At 40.6% G+C, this 15,461-nt stretch overlaps 1 protein-coding gene across 1 annotated transcript; it reads left to right on the forward strand.

Annotated features, from left to right (window-relative positions):
- Window positions 1–515: 515 nt before the first annotated feature.
- sp3a (sp3a transcription factor) lies at window positions 516–13,247 on the forward strand. The gene is made up of 6 exons (XM_085384418.1): window positions 516–708; window positions 1,093–1,190; window positions 7,016–8,252; window positions 9,740–9,926; window positions 10,008–10,204; window positions 11,124–13,247. The coding sequence occupies exons 1-6, from the start codon at window positions 702–704 to the stop codon at window positions 11,411–11,413; spliced, it is 2,016 nt and encodes a 671-aa protein (XP_085240544.1). The 5' UTR covers window positions 516–701; the 3' UTR covers window positions 11,414–13,247.
- Window positions 13,248–15,461: the final 2,214 nt, after the last annotated feature.

The following is a 15,461-nucleotide window of genomic DNA, read 5'->3' on the forward strand; positions in this document are numbered from 1 at the left end:
AATGCGATTTTAGAGTAATTTCCTGGAAAGGTTCACCACTGTTCCAAGGTTTCTGAGTTTGTGGATAGTGGTTGTAACCGTGGTTCTCAAGAGTCGCAAAGTCTTAGGCTTTGCATAGATGTCAATTACTTTGTTTAGATTGCGGCATGGTGTGTTGCTTTTTTGAGATATTTTTGCCTACTACTCACAGTACTTAAAGTAAAGGATATGAATACTCACTATTGATCACTGATGAACAGGTGATCTGGTGGAGAACAGCTGTAGGTGGCAGACAGAGCTCTTGAACTATAGTTAAGATCATACAGAGAGCGTGACTGCCATGCTTTGGACTAAAACAGGGTTAACAACAATGTAAATACAACCCTCAGTGCCACCAACACAGTCCAGCTGAAAATGCATACCAAACAGGAAAAGAAGCCAACAAAGGATGACTGACGTGTCGGCTGACAAATAATAACAAGGTAAAACAAACCAGCAGCCAATCATTTTATGTGGAACGGCGGGATTTCCTGTATGTGACGCAAATGCTCCCAGTCAACAGCGGAGGCCCCACCCTTTGTGTTACCTACCGCCCGTCAATCAAAATAGAAAAAATCAGACACTTATCACTAATTTCCACGCGTATACAATCGGTGTAATCTGTTGATCATGTCCGGTGGCTTGTGACTATCAAGACTCTCCGTTTTAGGACAAGTCACGCAATGACTGGTACGTAATATCCATTATTTTTCACCCACGCATGCTAACGAGCTATCTCGGGCATCCTCTGGCTAAATTAGCTCGCTAGCAGGCTAGTGGGGATTCTCGATGGTGATAGTGCTAATCATCGCCGGCTAAGTTGGCAGCAGCGGCTAACGCAGGGCTCGATAGCTTAGCTGTCTAGATTAGCTTGTGTAGGACACATCACTGTTTAGCCTTCATTTAACTAATCAGTGCTACAGCCCCGTTAAATGGAGGTTTGTGATATTAGTAACAGCGGATGTAGTTGTCGGTTTAGTGGCTAACTGTACTTTAACGTGGGTGTGAGTCACAGGTTTGTTTAGCTAACGTTAGCTTCGGCTGTTCCCACAGTAAATGTTTTTCACTTCACAGCCCCAGAACAGCCAATGAAAGCGGATGATATGGCTGCCTTAGACGTGGACAGCAGTAAGAGCGACTTTTTGCAGCAGGAGGAAGGCAGGGGCAATCAGGTAAGATTTTTCTACTGTATCGTGGTTCTCGTCATAGGTCTTGCCTGCGGTTTTAGTAACAAGAGAGTTTGCATTACATATTTGAAACCAGGTGGGGGTTATTATTGTACCCTGATTTGAACTTCTCAAGCAACACTTCCTCCCAAGCTGCTTACAAATCCCGCCTCCTTCGCTAGATTTGATGGGACAGACTCCATTCAGACCCAAGCCTTATTTTTTAGGTGGTGTCCACGGTTTTGTCTGAGGGGCACTGAACAAGACAGCCATTTAACCAGTACATTCACTTCTTAGCATCAGTCACATTTTCTGTGCGGTTCAGACTGATGTCCACACACTTTATTCCTTTTAAACCTGCCCCTTTTGAGCCAGAGACTTGGTCATCACCCTTCGACCTGCTAGACAAGCTGACCCAACCTACACTGAGGTTGGGTCACTATATTCAGAGGTGGACAGCAGTACTGTCTGATGTAGTGAGCCAGCACCTCTGCTATATCTGATTCTATTTTAGCAGAAGGAAAGGTTTTGGTCACACCTGAGCAAAACTGTTGGTTGGACAGTAAATAAGCAGGTTCGGGTTACTTCATTTGTCCTCTTAGGTAGATTTGGTCGGCAGTAGTCAGTTACCCATCCCTACATGTGTATTTTCAATACAAACAACAGATAATCGTAGAAAAGATTAGGGGGGGAAAATTTGTATCAAAGCTATGATTTGTTTATGTGACTAATAGCTGCTGGAACAAAGCTGCTCTTTAGGCCTGAAACCTTCGTCTAGAAGGAGGAAACTGAAACACGATATGCAAAGGGTGCAAGTCGTTGAGTAAAACTAAACCAACCAACCAGCGTAACCATCGTGTGTACTGGGATGTTGGGTTCAGCTGTGGCTCACCAATCAGGCTCTTAGACCATTTAACAGTTTGAGTTCTTTACGACTCAATATCCAAACCATAGCATCAGGGTACGGGCTAAAACAGAGCCAATAAAAGCACAATCAAATTATGGTTTTATCGTTGTGGAAGTAGAGCTGGGCGATAGAACGATAACGATATGTATCGCGATATAACTTTTACTCGATAGAGAAATTAAGCTATCGCGATAGACCTCGCCGCTCTTGTCCTCTTAAAAAAAAAAAAAAAAAAAAAAAAAAAAAAAGGTCAGCCAAATTAAGTAGCGCAGAGCTGAACCAATCACAGCCGCAGCGTCACGTCGCGTGACTTGTTACGTACAGCACAAGTGCCAAGCCGCACGTGTGTTTGTTTGGGAAGCAGCCAGCGGGTAATGGAGCCAGCGCGTAATGGAGGAAATGAGTGTGCCGACTAGAAAAATCAACCGAGCGTGACCGAAGAGAAAACAGATGACGGTTCCAATGCCGGAGAGATTGTCGAACGGAAGAGCCATAGAAGTTCCGTAGTGTGAAGGTATTTCGGCTATTTCAAGTCTGACAAAAAACAGAGTAGCGTGCACTGTAAATTGTGCCGAAAGCAAGTCTGGAAATACAATAAACTGGTGCATGCGTCACACTGCGCCACGTTATTGTTTCGGTGAAATGAATTTCTACAATACTGTTACTGTTAATTCTACTCTCTGCAGTGTTTAAATGCTTACATATACACACAGTTACTGTCCCTCCACACATACGACTCGGTTCTGCTTCTATGCCGCAGCTTTGTTTACTTTTTCCCACCGAGGCTTCTAGACTTCTGATTGGCCAACATTTCTGCACGGTTAGGAATTTAGCACCACCTGCTGCTTTGGCATGTTCATAGCAGCGTTTTCCTTCATTTCTGCCTTTATGTGTGGACGGGATTATTTTTTAAAACGAAAACGGAAAATCTCCGTTTTCAAAAATACCCGTGTACGTGTGGACGTAGCCTCAGTCTCTGACTGGAAGCGCTAATTCGTCATTTGGCTTTTGTCAGACTAAAGTAACTGTTAAAACTGTTTGAAAAGCTAAGCTATACAACAAGGAGAGATTGAGAATTTCCTTTTAGTTCTCAGTTTATTTGATATTGACAAAAGTTGGTCAGTTTTGTCTGTTATTCTGTAAAACAAACTAAGATTTATTTTTAGAATTAATATTTTGTTTCTAAGTGGAATTGACAATTTAGTAGTCTGTTTCGTTTGTTCTATTTTGAAACTTAAACGCTTTAGCGGCTGCCTTTTGTGTAGTTTGCAATATTTGCCTTTATTTATCTGAAAAAGTCTCATGTTCCTTAAGTACATCTACCCTGTTGAACTTATTATGAGAAATAAATATTTAAATCAAAACAAGCTGCTGATTATTTCACATTTTACTTGTGAGCAACGGCACATTTAAATCTTACAAATATAGTTATTTGGCTTATATCGTGATAGATATCGTTATCGACTGAAATGAAAAAAACATATCGTGATATGAAAAAATCTCATATCGCCCAGCTCTATGTGGAAGTGAGCAAGCCATCTCAAACATGACAGGCTCTGGTGCCCTTTTTTACAAACAGCTCCACCATTTGCTTCAAAGTCCAGCTTTGAATCAATAAACAGACATTTGTTTGACGTATTTGTAGTTATAAACTGAATTAAGTAAACTAAATACTCCCTAATTCACAATGGGTCACGCCACTTGTTTTATTTGACAGGGATTTGTTTTGGTTTGGTTTAGACCTATGCCCTTCCTGATTCCTGAAAAGGATTTGTACCCATTTTACCCATGGCTCACTGATATATCATGGCAGGTTCATAGTCTATAGTATAATATTGCAATGTACACAGTCAGACAGAGGAAACTGATACCAATTCTGTGTCAATGTCTTTTATTCGCAAAGTTAATAATACAAAAACATCTTATTCCCATATTCATCATGGGAGAATTCAACATCAGGATTTTACTTATCATTACCTTGATGAGCAGAGTCAATCTCTTTTTCCTGCTCCATGTAAGCCATCAGTTATACTAATGCTAACTCAGTTTTTATTCCATTTCATGCCTTTTGTTATTTTTCCAAGCTGAAAAATAAATTCCACGATTCCTGAGTTTTGATATAAGAACTGGTACTGGGGAAGAAGATGTTGGTTTGGTGTATTAAATGGCAAAATAATTATCTGCTTAATAATTTTAAACATACACTGGCAACATCTGCACATTTATTAAAACAATTGATCAACATGACAAATAAAGGGACATGAGATGTATTTAGTTAGATAATATTTTTAATTCATAAATGAGCTCGAGCAGTGGCAGATTATCTAAAAGGCTATTTTAATACCTCTCCTTTTACTGTAGCATAATGTAAGGGTAGTTTGATCACATTTAGCATAATGGTTGTCTTTTTGTAAGTCATTGCAAATTCACCTTCACAGCCCAAGGTCAAGTTAAAGTGTTTAGGAAACAAGGTTTGTTTTTTTAAACTATTCCTGTGTTAAACTAAGGTTGACTATAGCTTCTGTTTTACAACGGGATAAAGACAGGCCGTCCATTTTTCAATGTAGTTTTCAGTCTCTCATCTTAGCCTGTTGTTTTACACTTTAATCTGTTGTTAATGAAACTTCAACATCAATCAATCAGAGAAAAAGCTCTCCAACACCTTAAGATGAGCTGATAGACATTAGTTTTAATAAGCTTTAGTGTTTTAATTTTTCTGTAAATGTCTGTTTAATTTACTTCCATCACTCGGTCAGGATTTCAGGTTCTTGTTTTGTTAGGTCAGTACTGAAGACTTAACTGAAATAGACATACAAGCCTGCATGTATTTTTGTTGCTCAATTTCATTTATTCTTTGATGATATCAGTATGAGCTCTGAAATTTGTGAAGTAAGTTTGCAGTTTTTGGTTTTCATATTTTCATAAGAGAAAGTTGTTTCGCTATGTTCGGTTTCTGTTTCTAGCTGGTCCGAGGTTATTGATGTATTATGCATAGTATTGCTCAATATTTCTTTTATTAAAAACAAATGTGACCAAAACACTGCTGAGAATCAGCCATGTCTGCTTGAAGCAAGGCGTGCACCAATTCCATGCATTCACTTTAAAAACAAATCCAGCAGAGACAATGTATTATAAATACAACCTCAGCTCGTTACAGCTCGGATGAGAAAATCTCATATAAGAGATGTTTGATGCAGTCAACACAAACAACGACATGCCCATTCACTCAATTGAACTGTAGTGGAAAAACCTGGCGTGGATCAAACAATGAAATAAGACAACCAAGTACAGTTAGGTGTAGGGATGGGTATTGATAAGATTTTAACGATTCCGATTCCATTTTCGATTCTGTTTAATGATTCGATTCTTTATTGATTCTCTTATCGATTCTTCTTTTTAAAAAAGGAGAACACTAAAGTCGATTAGCTTAGAACTGTGTTTTATATCTTCTCTTTGAACAAGATAGAAATTTCGGAGTAACATGGCCTTACAAACCCAACAGTGAGATCTTAAGAGATCCACAGCCTACGGCTCTTCAATGGGGTGTCACAGGGTCCCCAGGAAAAAAAATGTAAATGTAAAATAATAAAATAAATATTCTCCTGTAGCAATAACAAAGTTTAACATAAATTATTCTGTAGCAATTACACAAGAATATCCAGTAATGTCCCTGCCTACAATTAAACACATTCACTTACCAAAGTGAAATCGGGGCATCTGCTGTGGCAAATGGGTGCAAACCTTTGACCACAAACTTAGTCACTGCTCGGTGACATTCGTCTATCCTGGCCTGAAAGGAGACGCTACCGGTAGACTGCAGCGAGAACTGCCAGCATCTGAGCCAGCCAGACTCTGTCTGTCTCATCATGGTCACCTAAATGCACAGTAATGGCAGGTTTTGTAATAAGGCAGATCGCGCTAACATAATATGCACTGTTAGTTGATTATTTACCTGCCGCATTAACGGGAGAGGACGTGCAGAGGACGTGTTGCCACTGCTGCTGGGTTGAGATTCACGAGTCCGGAGCGGAATTAAAAACACGACATTCATTTATGGTCATCGCGTGTTTTGTGAGCAAATGCTTTTGCATATTCGTAGTGTTTCCTCCCTTAAATGAAATATCTACTTTGCAAGTATTGCAAGTTGCCCTGTTGTCATCCGTTCTCGTAAAGTATAACCAAACTTTTGAGCATTTGAGCCGCTTACGCACCGTGTTTCCGGCCAGGTAAGCGACGCTCCGCAACGTGGTGACGTCATTCGGGGCGACTGGAATCGATAAGAGAATCGTTTGCAAAAATGGCAAATAATTCCAAGGAATTGAAACAGTGAGAACCGGTTCTCAACAAGAACCGGGTTTCGATACCCATCCCTAGTTAGGTGTGTTGTCCATATAGCATCGATGCAGGACACTGATAACATTGGGTAGATTGACTAGCGCTTGCATCTTCGAGGTTTGTGGTTCGACTCTCCTAGTCAGCTGTGGCGTTTGCGTGTTCTCCCTGTGCCTGTGTGGGTTTCCTACACATGTGTCAGCTTCAGTCTTCTTAGGTAATCAGTGATTCTAAATTGGCGGTGGATGTGAGGGAAATAAAGTGCTTGAAGTGTTGTATGAATGTAGAGAGCTTTGAGTGGTCACTAAGACTAGAAAAGTAATAGTTAGATGCCAGTATATCATCTATTATTGGAGTCAATGCTACAGTGCTAATAAAAGACAAAGGGAATCAGCTTAGTTACATTAGCATGAATAGGAATGGCAGACAGACCTCTAAATTTCAGCCAAACAAAAGAATTTTGGTCATTTAGCAAATGCAGGTTTTTAATTTTCATACAGTCATCTTTGTACCTTAAAAGATGAATATAACTAGAGTTCTGAATCTACTTTTTAAATGTGTTTTATTTTATGTGATTTGTTTTCTTTCTCAGATCTCACATCCATCTACGCAGCTTACTGGGACAGAGAAATGGGAGGTGTTAACCCCCACAACAGCAGCAAAAGATGAGTCTGGAATAGTACAGATCCAAAGTCAAGGGATATTAACGTCAAATGGGCAGTATGTTCTTCCTATCCAGAACTTACAGGGTCAGCCAATCTTTGTGACGTCAGGAACGGACGACTCCTCTGCCAATTCAGTGCCTAACATTCAGTACCAAGTAATTCCTCAGATTCAAACAGCAGATGGACAGCTGAGTTTCTCCACGGCCAGTGTGGAAGGACCAACCCTGACTCAGGATGCTACGGGACACATTCAGATCTTGCCTGATGGTAGCCAGAGTCTCAGTGTGACATCAACTGCAAACATCCTTAACAACAACCAGAACCTCATTTCACAGACTGCTAACATCCAGCAGATCCAGGGGGTTTCTATTGGCAGCTCCACCTTCAACAACCAGGGCCAGGTTGTTACTAATGTGCCTGTGGGTTTGCCCGGGAACATTACCTTTGTTCCTGTTAACAGCGTAGACTTGGACTCCCTTGGCTTGTCTGGTGCTCAAACTATAGCAACAGGGGTCACTGCTGATGGCCAGCTAATTATGGCAAGTCAGCCTGTGGATGGCTCTGAGAGTCTGGCTAAGACAGATGACCACCTCTCACAGACACTACCAGTAAATGACTCGAATGCAAATCCTGAGATATTTGTGCCAACGTCTTCCTCTCTACACGTTACAGCAAGCGAAGCAGGTCTGCTAACCCAGAACACTTCATTACCATCAGTGGCTACGGAGCAAGCCAACTCAAGTTCTGGTCTCCAAGAAGGCTTCGTCCAGCAAAATCAGGAGCTAAATGTCCATGCGTCATCAGCTCAGCCAATCATCCAGCTGCAGCAGGTTCCTGTTCAGACCACCAACGGACAGGTGGTGCAGTCAGTGGCGGCAGGTGGGCAGAGTCTGCAAAATGTGCAACTGATCAACCCGGGAACCTTCATCATCCAAGCTCAGACAGTTACGCCATCAGGTCAGATACAGTGGCAGACCTTTCAAGTGCAAGGAGTGCAGAACCTCCAGAATCTCCAGCTGCCCACCACACCGCCCCAGCAGATAACTCTTGCTCCAGTCCAGACCCTGTCCCTGGGTAACATCAGCACAGGACAGATCCCCAACCTGCAGACAGTCACAGTCAATTCAGTGGCCCAGCAGGAAGGAGACACTGATCACCCTGCAGGTATAGTAGCTCTTCATATTGTCACAATACACTCGGGAGAAGAAAGATTTTGACCAATTTGTCCTTTTGTGGCATCTGTACATGTACCTTATTGGTATTTATCTCCTTTTTATGTTAGCTTAAATGCATCTTTTCAGAGTGGGACAAATTAGACCTTTGCTGTTGTTATTAGTGCGTGAACTTTTTTGCTCTCTGACAATTTTTAATGTAGTCGAACCCACCTACGAGTAAAGGTCTAATCAGCAATGGAACTTAAAACACATGTTAGACTGTCCGAGGCTCTTTTTAAAGGTTTTAAAGTCAAAATGCTCTTTCATTATTTTACATCCCATAATTATATTCTAATTCTCTTTAAGTTTCTTGCATATTTACTTTTAAATCTAGCCCGTTTAGCAGCTTCCAGAAAGGTCTTCCATGTGCAAATTACTTGTAAATTGCTATAATGTATTCAGTTACTAATTATACTAATGCAATGAAGGTCAGTGGAATTTGTTCTTGGTGCTCGGAGTAGACAATCCAGTGACGTCTTTGTATTTGTTTTACTTATTTATTCATAATATATTTATATAATAATCCATGTAACTTTTAGATTATGAGTTGTTGCTTAAAAGCACACTTGGAAATATCAACGTTGGTAATGGCTGGATTCCATTTAGATGCTTTTGTTTCAAGATCCTAAAGTTGTGCACGTGAAACATCGTCGTGTTTATGGGGACACAGGAATAACATTAAACAATTACACCAGTGCGTTTTCTCCAATGACCGCTCTGGTCCATATTGACATGATAGCATCCAACAGTTTCGGCAGATTTCACATAATAATGTGAATTTTCCATTCCCAGAGGTGCTGTATTGGGCTGAGATCTGGTGACTTGTGTAGGACATTTGAGTACCAAGAGCTCATTGTCATGTTCAAGAAACCGGTTTGAGATTAGCAAATTATCCTGGACATAGTCAGCAAAAATCCTCCTGTAGGGTGTGTTGTTTAAACAATGCTCAGTTGGTACAACGTGGCCCAAAGTGTGCCAAGAAAATATGGCCCACACCATTACACCAGCAGCAGCAGCCTGAACTTTTAATACAAGGCGGTCTGCATGCCTAAATGCACTGATTTGCCCCCATGTGTTTCCATTAAAGAGCAGTTAAACAGGTGGACCTAATAAAGTGGCCAGTGAACGTAGTCTGCTTAGTCTCATCAACACTCATTGTTTACGTCCTCAAAACGTCTTTGTGTTTCAACTTTATATGTAATTATTGCTGTCATAACATTGTGATGAAATTTCTGATTGTAGCAAAGTCCATCCACCCATTTTCTGTCACTCATGTGGGCCAAAAAGTCCACAGGGTACGCTTAATTAGTCATCAGAATTCTCACTGATACATTAAGTCTGCTGCCTTGCTGTCAATCACACACAGTTACAAAGCAGCTCTCACTGTTCAGGCTTTTTGGCCAGTTATAACTGAAGACTGTTAATATTAATTTTTAGATATTCAGATCAAGGAAGAGCCAGACTCTGGAGAATGGCAGCTTAGCACTGATTCTACCCTGAACACGAGCGATCTGTCCCACCTCCGAGTCAGACTGGTGGATGAGGAGGATCAGCTTGGCCAAGAGGGCAAGAGGCTGCGCAGAGTGGCATGTACCTGCCCTAATTGCAGAGAGTCGGGTGGCAGGTGAGTAATCTTGACCTTTGTTTCTTTTGTTTCTCTCATCTATGTATCAGTATCTTTAATGTCAGTGCCTGTGTTTCGCAGAGGATCTAGCATGGGGAAAAAGAAGCAGCACATCTGCCACATCGCGGGCTGTGGGAAAGTATACGGAAAGACATCGCACCTGCGAGCACACCTGCGCTGGCATTCAGGGGAGCGACCTTTTGTTTGCAGCTGGATGTTCTGTGGGAAGAGGTTCACACGCAGCGATGAGCTGCAGAGGCACAGGAGAACACACACAGGTGCCCTTTTTTTTGCTCCCTTGATGTTTGCACATCAGGAAAACATCCATAAAATCAGTAAAATATGTTAATTTGTGCCCTGCAAAGCGTGAGTCACCTAAGAAATAACAGCGTTTGTCCCCCTCTGGATTTAAAATGTCAGGTTAGGATTGAAGACCATTGTGAGGAAAAACACACATAGCTAGATTCACTGGCTTGGAGGGAATCTTAAAATGTGCTTTAAACAGTTTGTCCTGCAGTTGAAGGATCTGTTAACAACAGTGAAACTTTACAACAATAGTGAGCTGAATGTTTATTGTTTTGATTTTTAGTCATGATTCATGAAATGCAGGAAGTATGAGTGTATGTATGAGAATTCCAGATAAATCTACTGCCACAACGTTAATGGCAGGACAGACCTTTGATAGCAATATCACCACTTGGTCATACTGTTATCTTTGCATATCGCTGGCAGAGCGAGGCCTCTGACAAGACGGGCTAAAGTAGCCTTTTATTACGCTGTCAGCTGCAGGATATGAACAGTTAGCATTCACAGTTAACATTTCAAGAGGATGTTCGATGATTGTAGGCTTCTAATTGGTAATAATTGTAATCAGCTGTATAGCGTCAATTTGTCATTTCTGTCAGTGACAGACTGGCTTTAGGAAACTAATTCAGATTAAACATTGGACCCAGGTCATACAGCGTTCAGTAACAGCACACAATAAAACTGTTAAGAATGTGCATGTCGCTGGCAGTTCTGCCTTTTGTTATTTTTGTGTGTTCCATCTATTCATGGATCAATCAATTTGAACTTTGCTTGGCACTTTTTTTTTTAACTTCTTGTGATCTGGTGATAGACGACATGCTTAACCCTCTCCAAATGAATTCAGCATCAAACTATCTTTGAAACTGTTTCCTCTCTCTCTCTCTCTGGCAGGAGAGAAGAAGTTTGTCTGCCCAGAATGTTCCAAGCGCTTCATGCGGAGCGACCACCTGGCGAAGCACATTAAAACTCATCAGAACAAAAAAGGCGTGAACTCTGGCAGCGCCGTGGTGGCCTCGATGGAATCCGCAGGGTCCTCAGACAGTATCATCACCACGGCAGGCGCCACCCTCATCCTCACCAACATCCAGCAGGGCTCCAGCAACGCCCAGGACATCCTAGCCAACGCAGAGATCCCACTCCAGCTCGTCGCCACAGTAGCGGCCAGCGAAGTCATGGAGTGATTTACACTCCGCTTATGAACTTCTGCGACCTCCCTCATACTGTATACTCCTACCTGCATTTTTATTCACGTTTTGAAGGAAAAAACTAAAATTATAAATATATAAATATATATATTTTAACACAGAAATAGTCAGTCCGTGTCCATCCTCAGCGCATACTGAGAGAAAACAAGCAAAGGTGGAAAAAGACATTGCAGTAAACACACAAGGAAATGCCTTATTTTGTACAATATTGTGTAGTTGAAAAATGTAGGATTCCACTTTCTTTTAAAATTTACTTATTTGTTAATAATGTGATTTTCATGAAAATGATTGGTAAGTTGAGCAGTTTCTTCTCTCCTCACCTTTTGTTGATGGTGTATTTTGATGATGTCCTTCATAATAGGCAAGCCCCCCCCCCCCCCCCCCCCCCCAATATTCCTGTGTGCAAAGACTAAATCTCACAGCAGAGCTAATTTTATCCAGCTGAAACAAAGTTATTGTTTATGCCCATGCAAATTTTACATTTTTTAAATTATTATTGTTATTATTATGCATTCTTGTTTCCTTCCAGTCTGCTTGCAAAGCCCTCCTTCCTCCCTTTTTAATGAGTTTCCTTAAGCCTGCTACATTTTGCAGGTGAAAATGGAAAAACAATCAAATTTTTTTGTATTTTAATTCCTCTTAACATTTACTCTTGATATGATACACATTATTTGCATATGAAATATTTTGACTGAAGAGCCATTTATATTGGGCTTTACATAAACGACGCGTTTGCGCCATTGAAGGTTCAGAACATTTCAAATGGCTCCATTATATGTAATTCATGTGTTTTTTGGGGGGGTTTGTAGAAAAAAGAAAAAAAAAATCCTTTTTGGAGGATTTCCAAATGAAAATATGTTGTAATATTAAGAAAAAAAAAGCCATTTTTCTGGAGGTAATTGCCAAATTGAAAACCAAACTCAGGGTGACTCGTGACTGTGTGATGTAAGTAAAGGTAAATTACCCCTGTAGCTTCTCGGGCCATAGCGGGATGTTGTGGGAACATTTGTTTTTGTTTTTGATGGACGGAAAAGCTGAGGCCAATGAAGCTGTCATCATGTTACCTATTTGATCCTATCATGTCAGCTGTGCTTTATATGATAATTTCTCTTTTCATAGCACCCACCTGTTCATGTTAGGAAGTTTTCACCAGGATCTGGCTCTATCGGTCCTATCGCGCACTTGAAAAATGTCTGTATTACTAAAAAGTGGTACTCTTTTAAACGTCACTGCTCTCAACACTTTAATCTTGTTCAGATTTTGTATAAAAATATTTTGTGTTTCCCAGCAAACTGTCTGTTATACCCACTGTCAGTAAATGTGCATTGCTTTTTTTTTTTTTTCTTCTCGTGTTGTATTTCTTTATCTGCATGTTACATTCCCCTGTAGTGGGTTATCCATTTATGTCTCTTATTTCTTTCTTCTACTGCCACCTCCCAAACTGCTTAACTATTAAATTGAATACACATACACACTGAACATTAAATTTACTTGTTTCATATTTATTCTTTAGTTTTTTCCCCTATTTTGAGACCTTCCTCTTCAAGAGAGATTAAAATGCCATCTGAGTCAAATAGCAAGAAACGCATGAAGAAGAATCTTCATATTCTGTGCTAAACACTGAAGGTTTATCCTCACTCCAGTCTTCTGTATAAATATGTCAATATAGCATCAATATAAATGTTTCTGTTATACTTGAATGCTCTTTATTTTTTGATTTCTTCATTTTTTTTAATGTATCTTGGTTGTACCATGTCTGCTGTCTGAGGGCAGTTTGATATTTAATACTAAAACAACTAAACGTGAGACCAGTTTGAATTTTTTTCTTTTCCCCCAAAGACGCATCAGCTCTTTGCAAAGCGCATACTGTGGGTTAGTAGTCCAGTAGATGTCACTACAGCCAAGGGATGAGGACGGGAGGTACGTTTGACCCCTTGACCTTCCCCGTGTAGCTGCAGCTAAGATGAAGACAGAAGTCTCCGAGGCCAATGAGAAGTGCAGACCCCACAATTAACCGCAAGTTAATGTCACACAGAAATGTCAGGAACATATTCTGCTGCTGGAGAACCAACTGCTGTCTCGTGACTTTGAACAAACCCTGCAGAGAGGCACGAGACGTAACAGCTGCTCTGCCTCCGACTTCAAAATGTGCACGCCATTTCCTGACGCTAATTTATTAATATTTTGATTAACCTCGGATCTGACACGTGCCGCATCACTATCTTTAACTCGTCCACTAAATGGGACATTTTGCTAATTAGGTAGTGTTTCTATTTTGTTCTATAACATTAGACTCAAGTCTGCAGAATCAGGGAGTTGGTTACATATTATAGCCTACCTGGTTTTAGTACCTGTGAACATAATTAAAGTGGTAGTCTATGAAAAGCTTTATCTGGTAAATCTGAGTGGAAAGCACATGCTTTTTGACTCTTAGTCAATTTGAGTTTGAAAATGTGGTCCATAATGTTCAAAAGGACTCGTTCATTTTGTCGTTCCTTTCATTTGCATAATTTAATGAATCCAATTCATTGTAATGCAATACCAAGTGCACCAGGAACATAGAATGACAGTTAGAGTTAATGAAATGTGTTAACGGTATCATCATTTACTTGTATGTTAATTAGTCCAATTAATTTCCTCTGCTCGGTAATCTGAATATTGTAATAATCTTTGCTCCCCTGCAGGAATGAAATCTGTGATGCACAGACCTCAGGGACGATCAGCGCGGAGTATCGTGGTTTTTCCAGTTGTGAATTGTTGCAGATTTGAGAAAAATTCAGGTGCTTTAAGGTATTTTCTTTTAGTTTTTTTTTTTTAGGTCTGTGCAGCTTAATATTGCTTACCACTGGTTTTGTGTCATCTGCTTTAAGCTTTTATAATGCAAATCATACTCCTAGACCAGTATCAGACCCCAGGATAACTTTGTCTTGCTTGACAAAGTGCCACTGCCTCGTAACAGGAAGAGCCGCGGTTCTTCTGGCCGTGGCAGATAAAAGGTGCCATCAGTGGGCGATCCTCCGTGGCAGCTCGGCAGGTTAAAGGGAGGAAAGAGAGATCGGGTGGCTGCTAAGCGTGACACTATCCACACTCACTTTTCAACTAGCCACCTAGATTTGAGGCGAACTTTGTTCAAGCTCCTCTTTTTGTGTTCTGAGACGCTTGTGTCAACATCACCCCGCAGTATATAATAACGACAAGAGCTTTCGGCAGTCCAGTTAATGAATTTTGAGATACATCTTACATTTTTAAAAAAAAGAAAAGAGGCACAGCTACATGCAAGGCTTAGATTTGATCAGGTGATGTCTTCGCAGCACGCACTTAGTTGCAAATTGTAAGTGATGTCGTTTGAAGACTACGTGGAGCACATTTTCGCAGAACAACAATGAATCAGAATTCATCCTGTGCCCTGCTTTGGAGAGCAGAAGCAAAGAGATTTCCATCATATGACTTCTGTGTTGTGTTTTTGTGATAGACAGGTATCATTTCAAGCAGCGCTTACACTACAAGTTGCTTGTACGCCTCCATTGTACCAAATAGATTTGGTTCTTCTAACTCTGTTTTTGAACAGCGGTGTAATTGTACATGGTGCTCAACTTCTCTTCCAATTCATGTGCGAAATGCATAAATACAATAACTGTGCAGAGGGAAAGGAACACTGTAATCATGCAATAACATTTCCAACTGTATGTGTGATAGAATTCAAAATGATATTGGGATTATGGTTCTTAACCATTGGGAGGTAATGTGAACTGTTGGCAGAAATGACTTATTTCATTATGCTGTTCCAAATATACGAAATACTTCAGCGAGAGGGCTGCTTCTTCCCTATCCGTGCCCAATTTTAACTGTTTTCCCCAGTTGTTGAAGGATAGGCCTGCAATTTTGCAGAATGACTATTATTTGCCTTTCCCAAGGAATCAACAACTTGAAAGTACAGTGCAATGAATTGTTGGGGTTCTGCAGCTGCATTCATTTACAATGTGCCCCCCACCCCCCTCAAAACATTTCACAGAATTTAAAGCAT

The sequence above is a fragment of the Rhamphochromis longiceps genome, linkage group LG16 (genome assembly GCF_057381845.1).
Source record: "Rhamphochromis longiceps isolate RC_006_pf linkage group LG16, R_longiceps_female_GT1.1, whole genome shotgun sequence".
Classification (NCBI taxonomy): Eukaryota; Metazoa; Chordata; class Actinopteri; order Cichliformes; family Cichlidae; genus Rhamphochromis; species Rhamphochromis longiceps.

Excerpts from the sequence above, each read along its gene's own strand:
- sp3a (XM_085384418.1), top strand. Across the intron at positions 8,253-9,739 it reads AGACACTGATCACCCTGCAG|ATATTCAGATCAAGGAAGAG; the intron begins GTATAGTAGCTC and ends ATTAATTTTTAG. Across the intron at positions 9,927-10,007 it reads TGCAGAGAGTCGGGTGGCAG|AGGATCTAGCATGGGGAAAA; the intron begins GTGAGTAATCTT and ends TGTGTTTCGCAG.